General features: G+C 42.9%; 2 protein-coding genes across 2 annotated transcripts in view; one reads left to right on the top strand and one right to left on the bottom strand.

Annotated features, from left to right (window-relative positions):
• Window positions 1-22,220, top strand: part of Su(var)3-3 (lysine-specific histone demethylase Su(var)3-3) — a 222,566-nt gene that overhangs the window by 134,004 nt on the left and 66,342 nt on the right. The gene's annotated exons all lie outside the window — the stretch shown is intronic.
• Tollo (Toll-like receptor Tollo) lies at window positions 5,504-17,815 on the bottom strand. Its single transcript, XM_046624540.1, has 2 exons — window positions 17,455-17,815; window positions 5,504-11,212 (listed from the first exon to the last, which is right to left on the bottom strand). Exon 2 carries the CDS (start codon window positions 10,644-10,646, stop codon window positions 6,951-6,953), a length of 3,696 nt encoding a protein of 1,231 aa, XP_046480496.1. The 5' UTR covers window positions 10,647-11,212; window positions 17,455-17,815; the 3' UTR covers window positions 5,504-6,950.

Genomic DNA, 22,220 nt, shown 5'->3' with positions numbered 1-22,220 from the left:
CCGACACTATGAGCTTTGAAGAAGATCGACGCAGTTCAAGTGCTCGCGGTGTTAACAACGTGAAACGCTTTTCCCTCGGAACAACGTGCCGCCGCATGGGAAACATTCGAGGGACCTCGTCGTAGCCATGCTCACGCCTGCACTTACCTTAACTCTAGGCGTAAAACACGGCTTAATTTAATAAACGCCGTAAAAATTCCAACCAGTTGGGTGAGAAGAAAAGGGCTGACTAGCTCGCGTGACCGTTGTTTCAAATCTACTCGCGTCTAAATACTCTTAATTACGACTCAACGGGCTAAGCGAAGTTAATTAATCGTAATTGAAGATTTTTCAAACGTAGGCTCGCGTGCAGCCGAGTGGTTCATACGATCTGAGGATGGTTTACAGTGTAAATAAATTAATAAGCACCGCTGCACAAACTGATCCACGCGTAAGAGGGCTGTTTTCCGCCTTGTCAGAAATTTCTATTTTCGGTGAATGAAGACTACTCTTCTGGTCATCATTCACAGTGATCCAATAACTCGCAAAATTTCGACTCACTAAAATCTTACACAACAGTCAATGATGTTTTTTTCTTTAATTTCAATGACTTAACAACTGTCCGAAAACTATAATCGCAAACCACTGCTGATTTACTTGAAAAAATTTGTGATATTCTCTCATTCTACTTTACGATTTTGCGGTTACGAACATGAAACCGTTACTCCAAGTTATGACGAAGAAGAAGAAGAAGAGTGGCCGACTGGCTGGAATTCGCTGACACCTCTTCCGAATGGCCGTTATCGAATATGGAATGGTAAATTTGCTTCCTTCGCACATGTTGCAGGTCGTAAGAGCGAGCCATTTGCAATGAGACACCAAGTGTTAACTCGCTAGTCAAATTAATTAGCATACTGCACTTATGAGGCAGTATCGACTGATGCAGGCCACCGATACCGCGCCTCGAGTGCCGCCCGCCGAGGTAGTAATTAGTTCGCGCTGTGCTCCGCTCCGTTCTCGCTCTCTTCCCTCCGGCTCTTCTTCGCCTATCTTGCACCCACCTGTGAAGCAAATGACACAAATAGCACGAAATTGTCGTGCGCCACTTGCTACATTGCCAAAACATTTCCATCGCTTTAGTACGAATCACAAACTTTCCAGCTTCTCTCATCAGCGATACATCTTTAGTGTTACCTATATGGAATAATAGCACAAGAGTAGCAGCGAAGAATTGATTTCGATTGATTTGCCAATGCTTCAATAGGGCGTGAACGACTTTTAATATGTACCTTAGGCATGTATGCTATGACGGACAAACAGGGAGGTCAAGACGCTCGCTTGACACGATGTGAACGGTAAGCGGGTGTGAAAAGGAAACTCCGTGATTTTATCGTGAAACTTGCTGAACTTTCTTCTATTGTTGCATTTTTTTTTTCTGAAATCTACCGTTGTTGTACACGACCAAATTGTATACGTCAACGTTTAAATTAAATGTCCAGTGAGTAATTCTATAATAATATTCAACACAATGTCATGTAATTCACACGCTGCAAACAATAATATGGCTCCTAGACATTATCTACGACATTAATCCACGTATTCTGACTTGATTTCTACTTATAAAAATAAGCTTGCAATCGGTCAATGAACTCGTATTTTTCAAATTAGATGGAACCTTTTATGTTTCTTAATATTTTTATTTTATGCAACATTCGCATTTCGTATTTTGGCTCTAGACGCAGCTCTATTATTTATCGGTGAAACCTTCTTGATTTCCTGTCAATTTTCATAAATCTTGATTCAACCAGGCGTGCCTCAACACACAGCGGTCACGTAATGAGCTTTTAATGAGATCGTGTTCTGTGGCTATTCGACATGCGTGGATCCCGGACAGGTTTCAGTTATTATTCAAGTTATCACTGTTATACCTCCACATACGTTTGATAGTTTTGCTGTTGTTATTTCTAGACGAGTGAAAAATCTGAATACAAATTACATCAAATTAGGCTTACACCGAAATGATGTGGTAGAATTGATTTAAAATTTTCCATCTTGGATAAAGTCTTCCCTGTCCGATATAAACTTCTTCTCGAAGCTCTCTACACGTTCAAATGCTAACTATTAGGTCATTAACGAACGCACACTTTCCGCTTACATAAATCACCCCGCCCGTAAATGTCTTGAAGATGGCGCATTCTGCACCGCTCTGCCGGCTCTTGGGACTCAAACGACCGATGTTGTCTGTAGCCAGCGTCCAGTCTTCGCGGGTAGGTGTGAATGCAAGAAAAAATAATCACGCAAAAAATGCAGAACCTGTTGCATTGTACTCTTGGTCCCATGCAAATGCTGTATACGCGAGTATCGAACGACTTTCCTACATTCGCAAGAGATAGTTTTGCAATCGAAGTTTCACGACCTTAAGTATAACGTAACAGATATATACTGTGGTTCACGTAGTAGATTGAAATTTCGTAATATTATACTATTGTAGCGGAAGTGTCAGAAACCAAACATTTCGTGGGATTCGTTTCACCAGTTTTACTGTCTAAGAATAATTCATCGACATTCTTCTTTCATTAATTTCACTTGTTTATATTTTCGAATCAGTGTAAGATCCACCGGTGGATCAGTATAAGGTAAGTAAGTGTACCAGTTATCGACTCTTATTTTCCAAAATTGTAAATTGAAGGCACAAATTGTGAATTTCTCAATTACTAAAACCAATTCGTAGAAAGTTAAACATTAGAAATTTATATTTTGGTAATTTGACAAGTAAACGCTAAACAAATACAATGTAAAAAGTTCAATAATTGGAAGAGGGTCAATAACTGTTACACTTGCCTTAATTTTGAGAAATTGCAAATAATAATGTTTAAACTTATGGTTCTTCCGCATGGCTCGACCAAATGTCGATTGTAAAGAAAAATCGCCGTCGAGGTGAAATATTTTCATCGATTATTCATGGATTACTCTTGTAATGAACCGTGTGTTGTTGAGTTACAAGTGATGCTAATTGACAAGTGTTCCGGTCTTCACAGTACACATCACCTGTGTAAACTAAAAGAAGGAACAGGCGAGTGGATTGTTAATTAGCGTTTCTGACTAAAAGTTTGACTCTGAGTATTCCTCTCGCCATTATTTGCTTCTGACAAATTCTGACTTAATATTTCGTGATCTTCACACGTACCCACTACGATTCTCGAACAGCGATTGAAGCTAGTCTAATTTTCAATTTCACCAGTAGAACGCGAACGCGAGGAAATTGTCGCATTATGCAGGCAGGTACGCGAACTTGCAACCGGTAACTGCCATGCTGCGAAGGTTACGGTCTCGAGGTGGGGTAACGAGAAGAGGCAATTGACATAAGTAGAATTCATCATGCAATTCCTTCCAATTTTCCTCGCTAATGAACTGTGCAAATCTACGCTGGTATTTTCTCTTACGTAACGAACAACCATCCTTTGCCAATATTGATACACCCGCGGTATTATTATGTTAATATTCATCGGAAATTTCACGTTTACCTTTCAAAGTTACTTCAACCATTTGTATCACCATTAAATATCTTTGGTTCTGACCTATCATTTAGAGATATGCGAAGTTAGCGACAAGTCTTCGAATCAATTGCGTAACTATGATCATAATATTCTACACAATTGCAGTGATCTATTTTTTTAAAATCAGTTAGGCATTATTCAGGGACAAATGACGGTACTGCTTATAGAAAATAGTCATCTATATACAGGTTTCTGAGTCTAACAAATTCCGGAGTGGGTGTATCGACGCTGCTATCTACCGTAGAGTTAGATCATATGAATAACAGCCGGGTAAAAGCTGTTGAACTCCGGTTTACGCTCTAATAAACGAAGTGACTGACAATGAGATAATAAATCACAATCACAGAAGTAACGTTGGCTGATAGGAACTTTCACTCTATAAACCTTAAACGGTAGCGGTATTTTTCTAAACCACAAAACAGCAAGTTGCAATTGATCAGACTACTGAATTTCTTCTTTCGCCTGTACCGAAAAACTAATTTTCAACAATTTCAAAAATGAAATGACGACGCTCATGCTTGAATGAAATTAAAGTACTCTAGACGTGAATCGTGTAAAGTTCCGTTGATATTGTGTTAATTCAATTGGAACCGATTCGCCGCCGTAGCATCTCTACCAACCGAATCAAGATCAGTTTGAGTGGCCGGTTCTGAAGGTACCCGAATTAACTGGAAAAGAAATGAAATCGCGTCGTGATGCCTCGCTGCACATCGAACACACGTACGGATGTACTTGTGCATAGATGGACGTACCCGTCGGACCTTGCGCCTATAGATCTTACTTTATACACACGAAAGCTGCAGGGAACAGCAGCTGTATGTACACAGAGAAACGCTGCTGGCATCGGCGACATGCCACTTATTCGTTGCTTTTTCTATGGACTTTTTTACAAAGAAGTCAACGTTAAGTGCGGCCAACGGTGGTAAGGCGCAACGACTATCGCGCCCAGGGGGTCCTGAGTGGATGATGAGGGGGCTCGCTATACTTTTGACTTTCGCCTTACGACTTGGGCTCGAGATACTCGCGGCCATGGAGCAAACGGATTGATTATAAGTATAGTATGCTTCCTTCGTACCTAACTGGGAGTAAAGTTTTTACTCGACGAGATGCTTTAAGTGGTACATGGTATGCACTGAGAATGTTGAAATTAGCGACTGATGCCGAGTATCGGCTGGGTTTGCAATAGTTCGAAAGGGTACCTAATTATACCTATCTTTGTTATACTCGTTACTTTCCCACGTAGGAAAAAATGATAGGTTACAACGTACGTCGGAACTTTCATGCGTTTCATACTATATAATTAATTGCTGGTAGCTTTTATGCCGCGGTGCATGTTTCGATGGTTCGCGAAATGACGTTGCCAAACAAAAAGCAAATAAATAAATAACAATTATTCGTATATAGTAGGTAGGCATAGTAACAGCAATATCGTTGCGGTCCACGGTTGAACTTGTTAGCGGTTGACAAGTATTTACCCCATAATAGTTTGTGGAAATGACATTTGCAAGTGGATTACTCGTCCTCTAACGCTGGCCCAACTCATAAAATAGAAGTTGAGCCTAGAGTTATGGTATAAACAGATTTGAAACTGTGCACGCTGTCTCGGAAGCAGTCACGACGAGATCTCATTACCTCTGCGTCGTTACGAAATCACTTTGTGGGCGGAAGTTGGACACAAAAAAATAAAAAGTTCGAGCCTAATCGAAAAAAAATTATTTCCCACAGAATATACACATACATTTGTATATTTAGCTGTGAACGAAGCCAGCTGTAACTATATTTGACATATACGCCTGCCGATTTTAGTCCTTTCCGTTAGTAATACTATTTCGGACACTAGAGTATTTGATTATGAACGTATACTTTGAAGAAAGGATGATTTCCTAGGCTATTCTACAATTAGAAACTTGATTTAACGTAATTACAAAGTTATCAGGTTATTGGTTCGAAAAAATCAACAGCACATGTTCAAGAGCATAGAAACAAAGAATTTTATTCATCAGTCGTATTTTTTCCCTCATTCTTCAAATCAAGACAATCTTTCCCGAGCGAACAAAGAATCTCGAAAATAGCACAACGTGAACAGTAATGGAAATAATTTAAAATTTTTCACAATCAGTCATTCGCATATTAACTACGGATTTTCGGTAATGCACGTGTTACTATACACCTGGGCCTGCGATTCTCAGGCTCGTGAAAGAGTCGTATATTTATAGGTATTCTTACTGCGGTAAAAATAAAAATAATAATAATAATAATAATAACATTACTTTACAAAACTAGTAGTGTAAAATATGTAACAATAATCGACTTCAATTATTCAGAATGATAATAAATAAGAAATAAAAATTTACAATAAAACTTTTCTTTTTACCTCAACTTCGTACGACTCATTCGCCATTCCGTGCAATATGTTACGAAAGTATAATTTTCATTATTACGATTAATGTACGGCGTGAAAATCTCACCGGATTACGAATCGGACGAATCGTTGCATTCTAAATGAATCGAGTATGATTACATACATGGAGGAAATATTAGGAATTGATATCACTGTGAGCCGGAAGGCTTCACTCAAAGCTGCGTACAGACAAATTCGTCGTCGTCGTCCCTGTTGATCTTTGCGGTCCAGACACACGTCTGACGCTATTGCAATATGCAATATGTATATCTCCGCACTATTGTATGACAATGACGTAACGACATATCTATTTGTATAATGGACTGTGCCCAGCGTATTTTGCCCATTCACTGTTCGCTCAACTCGTCATATACGTGAATTAGCTAGCGTTTAATTTGTTACAACAGCGTGAAGTCGCTTCGTGATAGTTAATTTAAACTACCTACAATTTATCGCATCTGTTCACATAGTGACAACACGTTTGAGTATAACATTTCAATTCTTTTATACCGCAGTTATGTTTTCAATGTATGAAATTAATAGTAGTTTGTCGAAGCGTCCTGCAGATACTTGTATAACATATATGATACATCGTTAAGAGAAAAAAAAAAACAGAAAATAAACATAGTATACAAAATTATTTACAATATTTAGCATATCAATTATACATATGCATACATACATATATATGTATAATATGCTCACTCGAATATACACAGCTATAATATAATTTTAAAATATCAACAATTCCATTCTCCTCAATCGCATGTTAATCGTTAAAAATTTATTTACAGACTTTAGCGTGCCACGCACATTTTATTTAAAGTTTTAAGGGTATCATCCATTCATTCTTGCACTATGTACACCCATCCAGAAATTATTGCACCAAACACTTCCGACGAATGGATCGCGTGTCCTTCGGGCCCTGTGTGGGAACAAATTCATATCACTGTTTTACATTCATATGAAAATATAAAATATTTCGTTTAAAAGTTTGGTTAATTAGTTTTCACTCATATGTGCACAGCAACTGTACGTTGAACGTTTGCTGTCCGGTTGTTGTGTTGCCGTCGGACCGGCGGCGGTTGTCTTCTCTGCTGTGGACTCCGCTGATTATTGGGGACGTCGGGTAAGGCAAATCTCAGTTTTTCCCAAAATAATTTGTCCCCCCACTGCAGGTACGTGTTTGTTTTGAGATACAGTCGGATATCGGGATCCAGATCCCGTTGCGGGACGTCGCCGACTAGCACAAGGATAAGTCGGCGTCGGCGATCCCTCAGGACCTGATGGTGAGCCGACTTAAATTCGAATCTACACCACTCCGATTTGATGAAGTTCTCTGAGAGTACCATGATTGTCCTCCGCGAGGATTCCACCGCTTGTACTATGGTGTCGGCTATGAAATTTCCCACGGGGAAGTCCCGATAGTGTAGACACAGTTTGTACGCAGGGTTTCCCCTTTCTAAGACGGGGGCTAGCTCGTGGGCAACGAAATCCTCATCCTTTGAGCTATAACTAACGAAGGCGTCGAACAGCTTGTCTCTGTCCTCTCGGTCGACCTCGGATTCTCTGTAGAATATTCTCACTCCAAAACGCGAGTGAAACCAGACGCGAAGCTCCTGACGAAATATGAATGCCAACATGCAGAGCAGCATTGTGATGAAAAATGCGGATAGGGTTGCCACCAGTAGTGGAAGATAATCGTGAAGAGCCTGAGGTTCGATTTTGGTCCGATTACCACGTATGCTGTTCTCGATGGCGGCAAGACCCGTGCACGTAGAACTGTTGTTGTTGGACAACGAGAATCCAAACTCGTCATCGTTGAACGTCTCCTCGCCGTAGGCTTCGAATTCGGTCGTATTGTAGACGCATCGTAGATCCGAAGCGTCGGTAACCCGGCTTACCGTGCTACGAAGCCAATTTCGAAACATTTGCAGATATTCGCAGTCGCAGGACCAGGGATTACGCGATATAGTGAGGTTAATGGGCTTTGGTAGCGACGAGAGAGCCAGATTGGTCAGATGATTTCCTTCCAGTCTGAGAGTGTACAGAGAACGCAGGGGCGCGAAGGTATTGTTGGCGATCGATGCGATCTTGTTCTGCTGAAGTAGCAACGTTTTCAATTCATCCAATCCCTCGAACTCATGGCCTCTGAGCTCACGGATCCGGTTATCTTGTAGGTGAAGATCCTCCAGCTCACGCAGCCCGTTGAACGACCTGTTCTGGACCATCTCGATGTTCGAAGCGTTCAGGAACAACACTTTCAGTTTCTTCCGTCCGATGAAAGCGTGACTAGACACTATCCTCAAGTCGTTACCGTCCAGGTAAAGCTGAGTCGCGTCCATCGGTATTTGCTCCGGTAGCTTTCCGACGTGACCTCCGGACGAGCAGTCGACCACGTTCGTTGACCACGATTGATCATGGTAGCAAGTACAATTTGTCGGACATGTCATCTCGCAATCGCACGCGTCAAAGTCGCAGCACTGACAAAGCGCGAAGCAGTGAGTCTCGTACTTGCAGAGGAACTGTGAATGCGTAGCTTCCATTAGGGGTACAAAGACGCGCTTTCTATCGTATAGAAGTTTGCAATCTATACTGTCCAGGTCCATCACTCGGGGTTGAGTCCTAGTTAGAGTTTGTCGGTTCACTCTCTGTAGCCATTCCATCGTGCAGTCGCATAAGTACAGATTTCCACCTATGTAGAACTCCGGTAGAGATTTGGTATGCGGCACTACACTAATCCTCAACGAATAAGGTTCCAAGTTGCGTATTTGGTTAGCTTTCAAGTCCACTCGCGTTAAATTTGGCTTTTTGAAAAACGCATAACTCTGCACTTTTGATATTAAATTGTTATTCAGGAAAAGCTGTTCCACACTTGTCGGGATAGCACTCCCGGTTATCTCGGTCAACTTATTGTAACTCGCGTCGAAAGTGCTCAACTGAAGCTGAGACTCGATTTCAAAGTAATTACCCAACTCGTTGATTTCGTTGGAATGAATATCCAACCACTGCAGTCCCGTCGGTATCATCGCGTAATCAAACACCTTTAAACGATTGTCACTCACATTCAACCACACTAGATTCGGAAGTCCCGTAAACAGTCCGACTATGTCCGTCAACTGATTCCCATCCAATCGTATAGCTTGGAGATTCGTGTTGGCGTCGAAGGTCCCAACCTCGATATACTGGACTCGATTTCTCGACAGATTTAATATTTTAAGAGCTGTGATCCTCTCGAAAGTGCCCTTTGTCAAATTTCCGATATGGTTTTCGGTTAATCGAAGTCCGTAGAGTTGTTGCATATCATCGAAAGTGCCGTTTGGAATCTCAGATATGAGATTTTCACCGAGATCCAAGGTACGCAATGATGGGGTCGCCTTCAAAGCCTCCGGGATTGTCGACAGTCTATTACCGTTAAGATGGAAGTCTTGCAAGGACGAGACGTTCTTCAGCGAGTTTGGATGAAGACTATTCAGTCGATTGTTGTCCAGGGAGAGAAGACTGAGGACGTGGAGGCCGCTCAATGTACCAGCGTCAATCGCGGTTAGGTGATTATCGCTGAGTACGAGGATATGCAGATTATTGAGTGCAGAAAACGTATTCTCCGATAGGTTGTCCAATAAATTACCCTGCAGCCGTAATATCTGCAGACTGTACAGGTCGCGGAACACAGCCGGTTCCAGCCTGGCAATTCTGTTGTGGGACAGATCCATGACGACAAGACGAACCAGCCCGTCGAACGTCACTGCGTTAATCCATTCGGAACTGAGCTCATTCCGCGACAAATCAAGCACTTGAAGCTGCGTTAACTCGCCAAATAGCCCGGGCGGAAGGACGCTCAAAGTGTTATTGCGCAAATGAATTTCGTGGATGTTTCTCGTGTCGGTAAAGAGTTCGGGTGGCAAGCTCGCTAGTCGATTGTCGGACAGCTTTAGTACCTCGAGCGAGGAGAGACCCTCGAGGGCTCGATCGGCGAGAAAGGTGATCGTATTGCTGCGTAAATCGAGGCTATGTAACCGTGACAAACCGGAGAAGGCAGCGGCGGGCAGCGACTCGATGCTGTTGTTGCTCAGGTCCAGCTCGCGCAATCCCGGGGCGCACCTAGCGCCGGTTCCAAAATGGAAGCTGGTCACCTCTCGTAACCGGTTACGCGTTAGATTGAGAACCTCGAGATTCAACAGGGGGCATAAGGTGCCCTCCGGTATACTCCACATGTTGTTTTCTCCGAGATCAAGTCTTTCAAGTTGAGCAAGTTCTTCGCTAAAGGCGCCAGCGGATACGTCTAGAGCCATCGCAGACCAGTCCGTGTTGTGGGTGCGCACCGTCAGGTTTCTCAGTTCCTTGAGACCCCGGAAGGCGTCATCGGAAAGATTCCCGATCTTACAATACTCTATGGCAAGCTCTCGCAGTTCCACCAACGGTCTGAAACTACCGGCGCTAAGCGAACTCTGAAAAAATAACGCATCGCTACACTCCAGCCGCAGACGCACCGTATGCTGCGGCTGGATCACGCTGAAATTCGTGTTCTCCAGCTCGCTATTGATGGTTCTCAGACGGCAAACGAGAGAGACGTCGTCTTCCGTTTCCCCGGTCGCGACCCACTTGCATTCATCGGGTGCTTTGTATCTGAGAGCTTTGCTAAGGGAGGCTCCGAGAACTCCAAATATCGTGCCCAGTAGTATCGCGAAGAAGGCAGGACTACCCTGCATCTTTGCACTCTTATCTTTGCATACACTTTGTTGATGTTACTCGCGCACTTCAAATTCAATTTAACCCTATCTTGTAACGGCTCCGGGCCCTCTTGCTAATAACTATCTCACATCACTCATCACTATCTAGTTTTCACTTGAGAATAAAAGACACTGCACATCCAAAGCGCCCGGGCTAAAATAATCCAAGTGGTAATCCATTCATTGGAGGCGAGACGATCTTTCGACGGTTCCTACCGTATCAACCAGTCGGCACTCGCGCTGTAACAAGTGGTGGCTATTATCCTGTCAATTTTAATTGAATCGTTAGCAATTCAATGTTCGAACGAAAACGGAACGGCACAGTATCAACGCGTCAGTGGCTGCTGGATCGAAAGGGTAAACGGCCGCTCTGGCATCGGCCGCGTTTCTCCGAGGACTGGTTGGTAGGTTGTTAGGCCCGAGTACTGGGACCGCAACTAGACCCCTTCCCCTACCTCCGGCTTCCCTGTGTCTGAACCGGCCCACCTCTCTCCTTCGACTCTGCTCTCGCCGCTACCTGCCTAGTGTCCGCCGTTCTGCCAAGCCTACAAAAACAAGACAGGTACACTCTGGGCCTTTACAATGGCTCCTCTGCTTGCCTGCCTGCCAGCCTGCCTTCCCTGCCTTCCGTGCCTGCCTACCAGGGAAACTTGGTGGACCGTTCGTACGCGTCCCCCGGCGTTCACCTCCTTGTCTCCTCGTCTCGTCGATGCTGCCTTATACTCTCACTCTTACTTTTCACCTACGAAGTTCTCTATACTCGAACAAACTCTATTTCACGTTCTGAAACCGCGGGCTTCGATATATCTACAGTCTCTGCTTGCCCAGGATGGATCGTCCACGTAATTACCACCAGCTTCACCTAATTATTTATCGCGTCACTCGTACCTATATCTATCGACGTATACTCCGTCCACGGTCTTCTGCATGTAGGGCTGTTCCGTATAATCGTTGAGTTCTTATTCAGTGTTCGTGGATCATGGGAACGCTGAGGAACGTGGGACTTTCATTGGAGAAATTTAAACAGTTGGATGGAATTTGAAAAAAGAACCAAGGATCGCGAACTCTTACTTTCCAAAGACAATTAATTGGGCTCCTGTATGTCTAATGTAACGAGGCACGATGCTTGGAAACTACCGCAGTGCTACTACCACTCACTTGTTACCGTTGAACGCCGTCCTTTCAACCAGACAATAGGGAAAGGCGTACAAAATAAAACGAGCTACAACTACTTGTCACGATCTCGAGTAGTCGGGAGAAGAAAATTTTATTCCTGTTCCTTATGTTCAACGTTAAAAAGAATGTTAGCTTGTATGCGGTGCGGAACAATCTACCATACCCCATTAACGCGTTGACATAAAGCAGTGTGAAGCAAGGGTCAACTAAGTGGTTCCCTGGAGGGTGGCCTACCCCCTGGTGAAAGGGACTGACGCGTGACTCCGGCACCAACTTGACTTACTGGTCTCGACCGACCCTCTAGGCCTCTTTTCTAACCACCCGTCTAATCAGGAGGCTTAACGTGTTTTGACCCACCAGTATTGATTGTTATTGTAATAACGCAGGTAGGTCGGCTGGACCTCCTCTGGGATGCCCTCCTAATAATTCACACCTTCGAAACACCTCGTCGGTCATTTCAAGGTATATACTTTTAACGTGAACCTAACAAGACTGCGGCCATCGATTATTGTGCACAGAAATAACTACTTATCCTTTTTAGGAAACGATTTAGTATATTAACGCGGAGATTTATATCGTGTTCAAAAAAATTTTAATGTATTATGCACCGAATATAAAAGTAGATTCGTTGTATAGCTTATCGCAAATTGCAAACTGAGCAAAGGGCGTTGGTCACGTGTTCAGATGCTTTCTGCGTTTCATTCGAATATCATAACGGGGAACCGCTAATGATCAAATTTCGATTATTCAAATCAACGATATGATATACTTTATAGGTATTATATTTGGTATTTAACACCACATACAAAGAGGATTTAGATCCTACCAAGATTTGATCATGCAAATCGCTTGATTCTAGACTCTATGGGGTATGGTCCTATGAGATTCTTTAACCACTCGAGACCACAAAAATAATCCACTGCGCAGAGATATGAGGCTATATTCTATTTTGATTTGTGAGGTGATAAAAATATCAGACAGATTATACGAAGAAAATTAAATTATAAGTACATCGACTGTGAGTTATACAAAAAAAGTGAAATTTATTTTTCTGTTAAATACGTTTTCCATCAATTAGTGTTCTTAGTCTGCTTCGTCATTATACATGCGTTGAAGCTTACCTCTGCCATACCCAAGTCATAAATTAAATTGACTAAATTGGTTCGGCAACAAAGTGACTTTACTCAGCAAAGCGCATGCTGCTGGTGATTGTTAACTTCTTCACAAAACCAAAGATACGATAATGCTTCGTAATTACGCATATACCCACGCAACTAACAACAGGAAATAAATTTCTCGGGGAATGCCTTGCAAGGTACAAGGCGGTCAGGTTTTTTGTCAAAACCCCCATCATTCAGGGAATGCATTCGGAGAAGGTAAAAACGAAGTCAAAAATTTCCTACGACGCTTATGCATACCACATACATACATATATGTGTATATTTTTCAAGTATATTATATATATATAATATATATATATATATATATATATATATATATATATATATATACACACACATATGTATGCGGTGTATTAATTTTCTCTGAGACCGACCGAAGCCGAATTTGAACTGAACTTTTACTACTGGAATTACAATGATTTATTTTTGCGCTTGTTTGCGTACCGAGATAAATGCAAAAATGATAATTACGTGGAGTGAAATTGAAGCCAATTCGTCAAACACATGAACTACTCGGATGGTTAAACTGCGTCCATGCAAATGTATCACTTGTTATACCGACTTAGTATTCTTTGCGAAACAATCATCCAGCAACAAGATGTGTCTACTGATACGTTGACTTTACATCCTATCTTCTACCGATCAATTGTTTAGAATGTTAAACACGAGTTTCTCTGTTTGCAACTATTTCTATTTACCTTATTTTCTGATATCTTACGTCGATGCCCACCTCGTGGGGCATCGAGTCCCGAGATACCGTGCAGCTGCAGCATTTCCCGCTTTCGCTTGAGATGCGGGAGCGATAGCTGCAGGCCGTGCCTACCCGGGCATGTTGATTCATTAGTGGGCGTTCGTTATGCGATCAGCTCTGTCTGCTTGGTGGCAAACTTATGAATTACAAGTGTTGAGTAACTATGCCGGGACAACCGCTTCGAAGCGAAATAATGATCGGGACAGGCACGCGCCGCGACGCGGCCGTCCCTGCAGTTTGTCGGCTTGTCCCTTCCCCGTAAGAATGGCATTTTCAAGGCGAGCTATGATCAGTCAGGGTGGCGGTCTGATCTATTTTCTCGGTTCACCGCAGGATTGATCGGCGATCTTTACGCACCTAAACTGAAGCGACTCCCATAAATTTACTCCAAATTGTCCTGCCTCTCCACTTCTTTATACATACGATCTCCGGTTGGTTCCTTTCTTTTTGCACCCTTTTCTCCCTCTAACTTCAACTCTACCCCAGTCCGGTCTCTTCCTAATTCTGAAACACCGGTATCCTTTGTTTGAATTCTCAACGCTACGAGTTAATTTGATGGTACTGAACTTGCGTCTTACTTCTGCAACCTACATGCCTGTGTATATAATGTGGTCATGGCTGACTGAGAGTAACTGGCCTGCGTGCCGATGATCAGAAATTTGGATCCACCAGACTATGAAGGTCAACTGCCAACCTACGATACCGAACGAAACTATATATACAAGCCAGTCGGAGCGTAGTCGAATCTCGATCAAACGATGCAAAAACGGACGATATTTGATTGAAACGATGCCATCGAAATGATGTCAGGTATCCACCGACCGTTGGATTGTACCAATCTACCAGAGCCAACAAAGGAAATAAGAGAAACGAAACTAAAAATAAAAAGGAAAAAAAAAAAGAAACCAAATGAAAAATAACGGACAGTTACTCAAGACAATATGCTAGGTGGCTGAGTTAACGTTCTTAAGACGCTGAAGTGTTGCGGTGGAATATAAATGCAAATACCTAAGAATCTGGAGTGAAGTAAGAGCACGCGCGGGAGGAGAGTAGGCGACGAAGGGAGGCATAATGCAGCTAGTCTCCCGTCGGTTCGGTTATAGCATGCTCAACCAAAGTGTAGAATCCGCCTGCATGCCTGCCAGCCTGGCTGCTCGCTCGCCTGACTGTCTGCATGCCGTGCAGTGTGCACCAGCTTTCCTTCAGCCGCGTCTGTGTTGGTTATTGTTTTAGAGAATCACGAATCGTAGCGGTCACGAAGTTCTCCTCTCCCTCGTCCTCTCTCTCCCGCGCTCTCGCTTTTTCTCCCCGTTCTTCTCTCGTTCGCTCGCCCTCGTTAAACGTCCGCTTTGCTCCCACTCGCTCTCGCTCCGTGCTCACCTGTTGCTGAAACAGCTATTATCAGCCGCGGTCTAGAACCCGGCTTCACTCGCCAATGTAGATTTTCTAGACTCTACTCTCGCTAGTTGCATTTTCAACAGTATTTTTGACTCAGAACCGTTTGTAAAAATTGACAACATTTTTTGCTACCGGATTCTGCTGGTCATTCGTTTTTTTCTAGATGTCCATTCGATGATCAATTCAAATTACGTATCTGCGGTTACCGCATCATCAAACCGCTTAAGAGTCCACCGCCTGTTATGAGGAAGTACAACCGACTGTTTTGAAGTAATTTTAAATCGGTACAGTATGAAGCTTTCGAAAGCTCCGAATCGTCCGAAACATAAAAAAGCGATCTAATTTGAAAACATGTAAGGACGGAAACAGAGTCCAATACGTATAATGATTCGCGTGATTTAGCATTCTCAGACTTGGAATTAAAAGCGTGGGTATAACGCGAAATGGTGCTGAGGGAGACTTTCGGCCGCCTTGGCATTCGTTCCCGTAGGGCGTAGGGCGTAGGGCGTTTGGGCGAGGTGTAGTAACGCTCTCCGCTGACGAGGTTCGTTCACCGTCGAAGAGTTAATTGCTCACCACGGGAATCCGGTGGTCCCGTGGTGGCACCCTCACCTCGGAGACGCTCCCCACTGACCGAGCCTCCGCCGGTCCCGGTTGAATAACACCTAGGGCGTTGTGGAAAATTCTCCTGTATACCTTGTAAAGTATTCTCTGCGCGCCGTCTCTATGTCCTCGCGACTTTCTGTTAAGGTATCAACTCGCGCGCAAAGGCAAAGTTTAGATTTATTCGCATGTTCTTCCTGGAATCTCCCGCATCTTAGGCTAGTAAATTGGCTTAGCGCGATCCACTAGGTATGTCTAAGCTACATCTATAACCTCCGCTTTAATAAATTTCTTTCGACTAAGCCATTCTCGCACATTGTTTTCTATAAATTTTTTTAACCGCGTACACTTTCGACGCCTCTTGTCCATGTTTTGCCAGGCGAACACTATTTTCCTAACTGATCGGTAAGATTGGTCACGAGTTTATTGAAAAGATACTCAATACCGTACTACACCTAACTGAAAATGGTTTATGGTACATCGTCACGATCGTGTCTCTTGGTATTTGTACGGCGAATTGCTGGTAATTTATAAATACAGTCGTGACTATCAAAGAGTTGTAAGCTCGAGGGTAATGGACGGAGATCGAGCCTGATCGTAGCCGTGCGGTATATTATAAACTCCGGACTGTTCTCCGTAATCAAATTGACCGTGAAATTTTTACTACACCTCTTTTGAGTTATGCATATAAATAAGGAAGAAAGGAATACGGAACGAGGCGAAGACAGGAGTGGGGGGAGGGGAACTCGAGAGGGTGAAGCCTGGATGGCGTGGGGAAAGGAAGACGAGGAAAGGAAAGGAAAGCCAAGGAAAGGAGGTGGCGGAGAGGGGCGAGATAAGAAGAAGCTGAGATTGGAGAAAGATGGCAGCGAGCAGCGCCCAAGGAGGTGGCAATGCCTTTGTTAGCGGAAGGTTAATGGCGAGAGACCCCCAGGTATCTCTTGGCGCTGACAGGGTCCCTCGTTAACGATTACGATAGCACCACCACCGAGACAAGAGCGAGCGGACCGCATTGCAGTGTGTGTGTAGCCGCTGGAGCAGCCCGTCCGAAAATTAACGAGCTTGCAAACCTGCCGTAAACTCGGTAAACTAAAACCAACCGATTTTTGCATCACTACGAAACCGCGTGGTGTCTTCGACCTGCGGTTGCTCGCGCATTTTTCATACACGCGGTTGATCGAAAGTTATACGCGAGATCCAGATGATTGCGCGTGAATCACTTCGGCAGGATGTCACGCTGTAACAGGAAATAGGAGAATAAAATAGGCGTAGGAAAGTTTCACTTATGCTACTTGCTGCATCTGCTATTGCCGCTACACTCGTTCGGCTGCAGTGCGGGCCATCGACCTCTTACTCAAGCCTGATTGGGACCGACCATTAGGCAAGCAAAGTCACGAAATCAACCAAACACGAGTGACATTGACGCTCAGCTGAACCGAATCGTTCGTGCTCGCGCATAACATTTAATTATAGTTTATGCGCCATTACGCCCGAATAAAAACTGACTCACTTGACGCAGCCGTTACACTCGGTCTGCGTTGAGACTACGCTGTTTTAAAAAATAATATCGTATCGACAAAGACGAGGGACAATTATATTCGAGTTTATTTATTCCTATAGTTTTTAAGTACAGCTAACGCTAATTTAGTGTTATTATTACAGTATCCCGAAAGTGTACCTTCTTCGGGGGATTATTATTTTCTCGATGAATTTGTTAATACAAATCGAAATTGACGTCTCTGATTGATAATCACTCCCAGTGGTCAGCCAGCCAAACAATCCATATTTACTGTGGTACAGGATCCTATACCGCTAATTCACAAACTTTAATCCGAAAACCCAGTCTTTTATCTTTTTTTTTTTTCACACGACGGATTTAAAGACTCTCTACGAATAGCAACTGAATATTGATGAAATTCTAACACTTCGATCAACCCTCAAAACAGGATGGACACGTTGGAATCACTTGTACGAATTTTTCATTCTTGCTAAAACTTTCTGCATTCAAAATTATTACTGCGAATAACAAACGCGATGCATTTCGCTACAGCGTTCAATGCTGACTGCGTCATGCAAAGCTCGTAACTTTCCTTATCAGTTAAAGCGGCTTCCTGAACTCTACTCGTGGCACAAATATGACGTAACTTTATCTCACCTTGGTGTAACTACATTGTGTTCAGATTCGTTCAGCTGTTCAACCGTATAATATTTATTAATTCATTTAGCATCTACAGAATAAACTGTATCAAATTAAAACTCGATTACACGCGACAGCCTGGTGGCACGGTCAACAAAATCAATGGCAGCACTTTGCTTAATGTTCTCAAGGCGAACCTGAATGCCGCAAGAAATCTGATAAACTGAAATAAAACAACAAGACGATACCCAGCCGCCCACCGTCTGTCACCGTGAAATATATTTATAATTGGCATTCATGGAGGAGTTTACGAATGTTTTCTTTTTTCCTCGTTCACTCTGCGAACAACATTTTTGCCAATTATAATTTTTATGATGTGTTAATTATGCGAATTTAAAGTTTTTGCCGTCTACGTAACTTTTGTAATCATTCATATGCGTATGATATTAATTTCAAGCTATCCTGTGTCAGTTTGAAATTCTATAAATCTTATCTGTAATTTATAGCACGATCACACACACTTTTTATTCGCTTGATTATGTGATAAGTAAATTTTTTCCGTCAATCCAACTGTTTCAAAGATATCGCATACAAGGTTTTCGAAATTTCAACAAAAATGTCGTTTTAACAAATTAGTGTATTTCATGTAGTTTATCGGCAATTCGTGTGCTTTCAAAACACTTTCTTTCTGTGAGTGGCATTGCACCGCATGCCGGGAACGAAATCGTGGGCAACAGCTAGTCTGTAATAATGTTAACAGTGTTGAATCCATCAGTTGAACGATAAATCATTTCGATTTAATACACACAAACTATTAATTTGCTTAATCATATGACATTCGCGAATAAGTAAGTGTTTGCCGGTAAGTAGCGAAATAATCTTAAAGATATATGGGGCATTCCATGTCAAATTTACCCCCTTTTTCCCTCACCATTTTTGATTCGTTCCGCGATTTTTTATACGATTCTACCATCCAAAAAAGGCATTCCTGAATTTTTTTCAAATTTTTTTCGCTAACCTTTTTTTTTAAATATTATTCAAACCCATTTCGAAAACGGTCGTTTTTAAAAATCTGAAAATATTCTGAATAATCTAGTTTCTCATTCCGATCATACCGACACTTGGCCGATTTTTTCTTCTATTTTTTTAGCACTTTAAACATTTTCAACAAACGAAACGCCATCTTGAAACGTTATGAAAAATCATCAAAAAGTGTCAAAAATCGAGTCTTTCATTTCGATCATTTTGACACCTGGACCATGATGGTCCGATTTTTTCTCGATTTTTTTAGCACTTAACATTTTCAACAACATTTTCAATGCATAACGTTGCAAGATAGAGTTTCGTTTGTTGAAAATATTAAAAGTGCTGAATAAAATCGAAAAAAATCGGACCGTCATCGTGGTCCAGGTGTCAAAATGATCGAAATGAAAAACTCGATTTTTGAGACTTTTTGAAGATTTTTCATAACGTTTCAAGATGGCGTTTTGTTTGTTGAGAATGTTTAAAGTGCTAAAAAATAGAAGAACAAATCGGCCCATCATCGGCCAGGTGTCGGTATGATCGGAATGAGAAACTAGATTTTTCAGAATTTTTTCAGATTTTTAAAAACGACCGTTTTCGAAATGGGTTTGAATAATATTTAAAAAAAAAGGTTAGCGAAAAAAATTTGAAAAAATTCAGGAGTGCCTTTTTTGGATGGTAGAATCGTATAAAAAATCACGGAATGAATCAAAAATGGTGAAGGAAAAAAGGGGTAAATTTGACATGGAATGCCCCATATATATATATAGATTCTCTGACATGAAAAAAATGTTCCACTTGACATTTATTGCATGAACACACCAATACATAGCTGAGCGATAATGTTATTTTCACGTGGTATCAAATTGAGCCGAAATCTCCGAACTGGAAATTTAGGTCGAACCGGTTTGACTAATTCGTGGCTTCGATCTTTCCCCTCGTGTCGTCAGTAATAATTTCCAACGAAAACTAGGATTAGCGACGGTGCTCGGATAGACGGATGGACAAACAGACGGACAGACAATCAAGTCGCCCCAGCTACCTCAGTCGTGATCGCCATGTTTGATGACTTACCAAGAATTCGGCAATGGGATGTTAATGGAGCTGCTGGTTTGAAACATATAATAAAGCATCAATTATCGTCCGCCGACTATTCAGTGATCGCGTTTAGGGCATTGTTAGGGCAGAGATCAATTTCAGGCAGTATAAGGTACATGTTTCCGGGTGGGGATGGGAATTGGAGGACGAGCAGTGACGTAAAAGTGTATAATCAGAATCCTTCGACTTCAAAATCAGCGAATTTTTAGTGCAAGTCATGATTGAATGTTGCTCGCGCGTTTTTATTCCAGGATGCAACATCGCTTTACGTATAGATTTTCCATTATTTCACCGCACAGACTCTCTTAAATTCTTTCGTAATAAGAACAACAACAATAACACCAACGACAACGACAGCAACAATGACAACAACGTTAACAATCATAATGATAAGAATAAGAATAGTAATAATGTGCATTTGCACAAGGGACAAGAAAAAATGCAGAAAAACATGCCCATCGGGTGTAGCTGGGTTCAAACCTTAGTTTGCCGGTTCGGCGTGCAAACGACATGACCCGTTTTACAATTTTTGCGATATATCGCTCACAATTCGCTCAGATTCGGTGGAGAACGAGAGCAAGGCCGCGTTGGTGCCGCAAGGGGTTAATTGTCATCCAGTGTCAGATAACTAGGTTCAAACGGCCCGCGGTGCCGCAGAAACCTGGTTAAGAGTAGGTAAAGAAAATCGGTTGTAGTGGTTTGCATAACAACGATAGGCGTTTTAGCTCGTAAATGTACAACGTGCCGTATAATAGGAGCTGAGAATGCTAGATTCTATCTCGGTAACCTGGAGAAACGTGGAGGAAGCTCTGCTTTATGCGGGTAAAATTTTGGGACCGAGGAACACGCTTTGTTCCCCTACAGGAAACAAAATGTTGGTACCGACCTACGGACTCGTCTGTGTGTATAACATAGATACGGCAACGAATCCGGTGACTTGGACTCGGTCTATTATATCGCCCGTTGCCGGTCCGGGGCCTCGTTCACGGTTGAGCCTTACTTGGGCCCGGGCCATGCGTAGAGGCGCTGCTCATTTATTTACCCGCGCTTGAAGTATTGACAGGGTGTAATTTACAAATCCTGGGTTTCGCTGGATTTATCGGGGATCGTCTACCCTCTCATTACTACCCCCGATCCGTTGAGCGGGCCCCTGTACAAGATTTTATACACCTCTCTCCCCTCGGTACCTACACATGCCGCCATTTGCTCTTCAATCGCCCATGGCAATTATTATCAGCTGACCACCTCGCCGTGATTCGATAATCATAATTGCGAAATAACGAGGATCATAGTTAGCTCCGGAAAACGAGTCTGCTTCACTCTGCGGAAAAATAAGTTTCACCTTCGTGCTTATCCAGAGGCATAAATTGGATGAAAATTTAATCCAACGCATTTACTGCTACAATCCACTATCAACTGTTACCTGTGTAGCATTGTATCGAACGATATGGTCGTAAAAAAAAATTGTCGAATCCAACGTGATCATTTTGTTCGTAGACCATCGACTTTTTACCCATAACCCATTAGTCACTGCTTCTATCGCATTTTAATAAAAAAAAAAATAAGGCCTTCAACTGTTATACCGAGAATATTCCAATGAAATCCCTCAGAGTAAGAGATCTTGTCCTCTAATCGAAAAGGCTGGTTACTCTGAGAGTGCAAAAAAGTTGTTTTTCTCTTCGGCCAAATCAAACAACCCCATTACAGTACTTGTCAAGGTGCGGGGCTCATAGCATGCTGGCGAAACCTGTAGATGGCGCGGACAGCAAAGACGAGGGAACTCGCGCAGTAACTTGCTCGTCGAATTAAGTACAGTCAGCTCACGTTTCGGCACCAAGGGAACGAGGGGGTGGCAAGGGCGGAGGGAGGAGGGAACGTGGCGACCGCAGGTCGCGCGGCGAGCTTGGCCCTGGCGAAGAAACGTGCGAACCGATCTTTGCTCAACTATCCGTTGTGTGTGCAAACTCCCGGACGGCTTCGGGGGCCGTGATTACCGGCGACCGCCAAACGGCGGCCCACGTGCAAATTACTTGGTGAACAATGCCAGCGGTCACAACAAAGTCCAATTAACACTTATCCAGTGTGCTTCGCCTGCTGCACCGAGCCCACGCCCTCGGGCTCCAGTTGCAATGCCTCTCCGTACCCTCTGCGCCTAGGCTCTGCACTTGGAGAAGGAGAACGTGGGG

Source organism: Neodiprion pinetum, chromosome 4 (assembly GCF_021155775.2).
Source record: "Neodiprion pinetum isolate iyNeoPine1 chromosome 4, iyNeoPine1.2, whole genome shotgun sequence".
NCBI lineage: Eukaryota > Metazoa > Arthropoda > Insecta > Hymenoptera > Diprionidae > Neodiprion > Neodiprion pinetum.
Note: the sequence above shows the minus strand (reverse complement) of the source record. Positions and strands in the feature narration are given on the sequence as shown.

What these genes read in the sequence shown, in the direction of transcription:
- Tollo (XM_046624540.1), bottom strand. Translation starts at nt 10,646, where the DNA reads ATGCAGGGTAGTCCTGCCTTCTTCGCGATACTACTGGGCACGATATTT.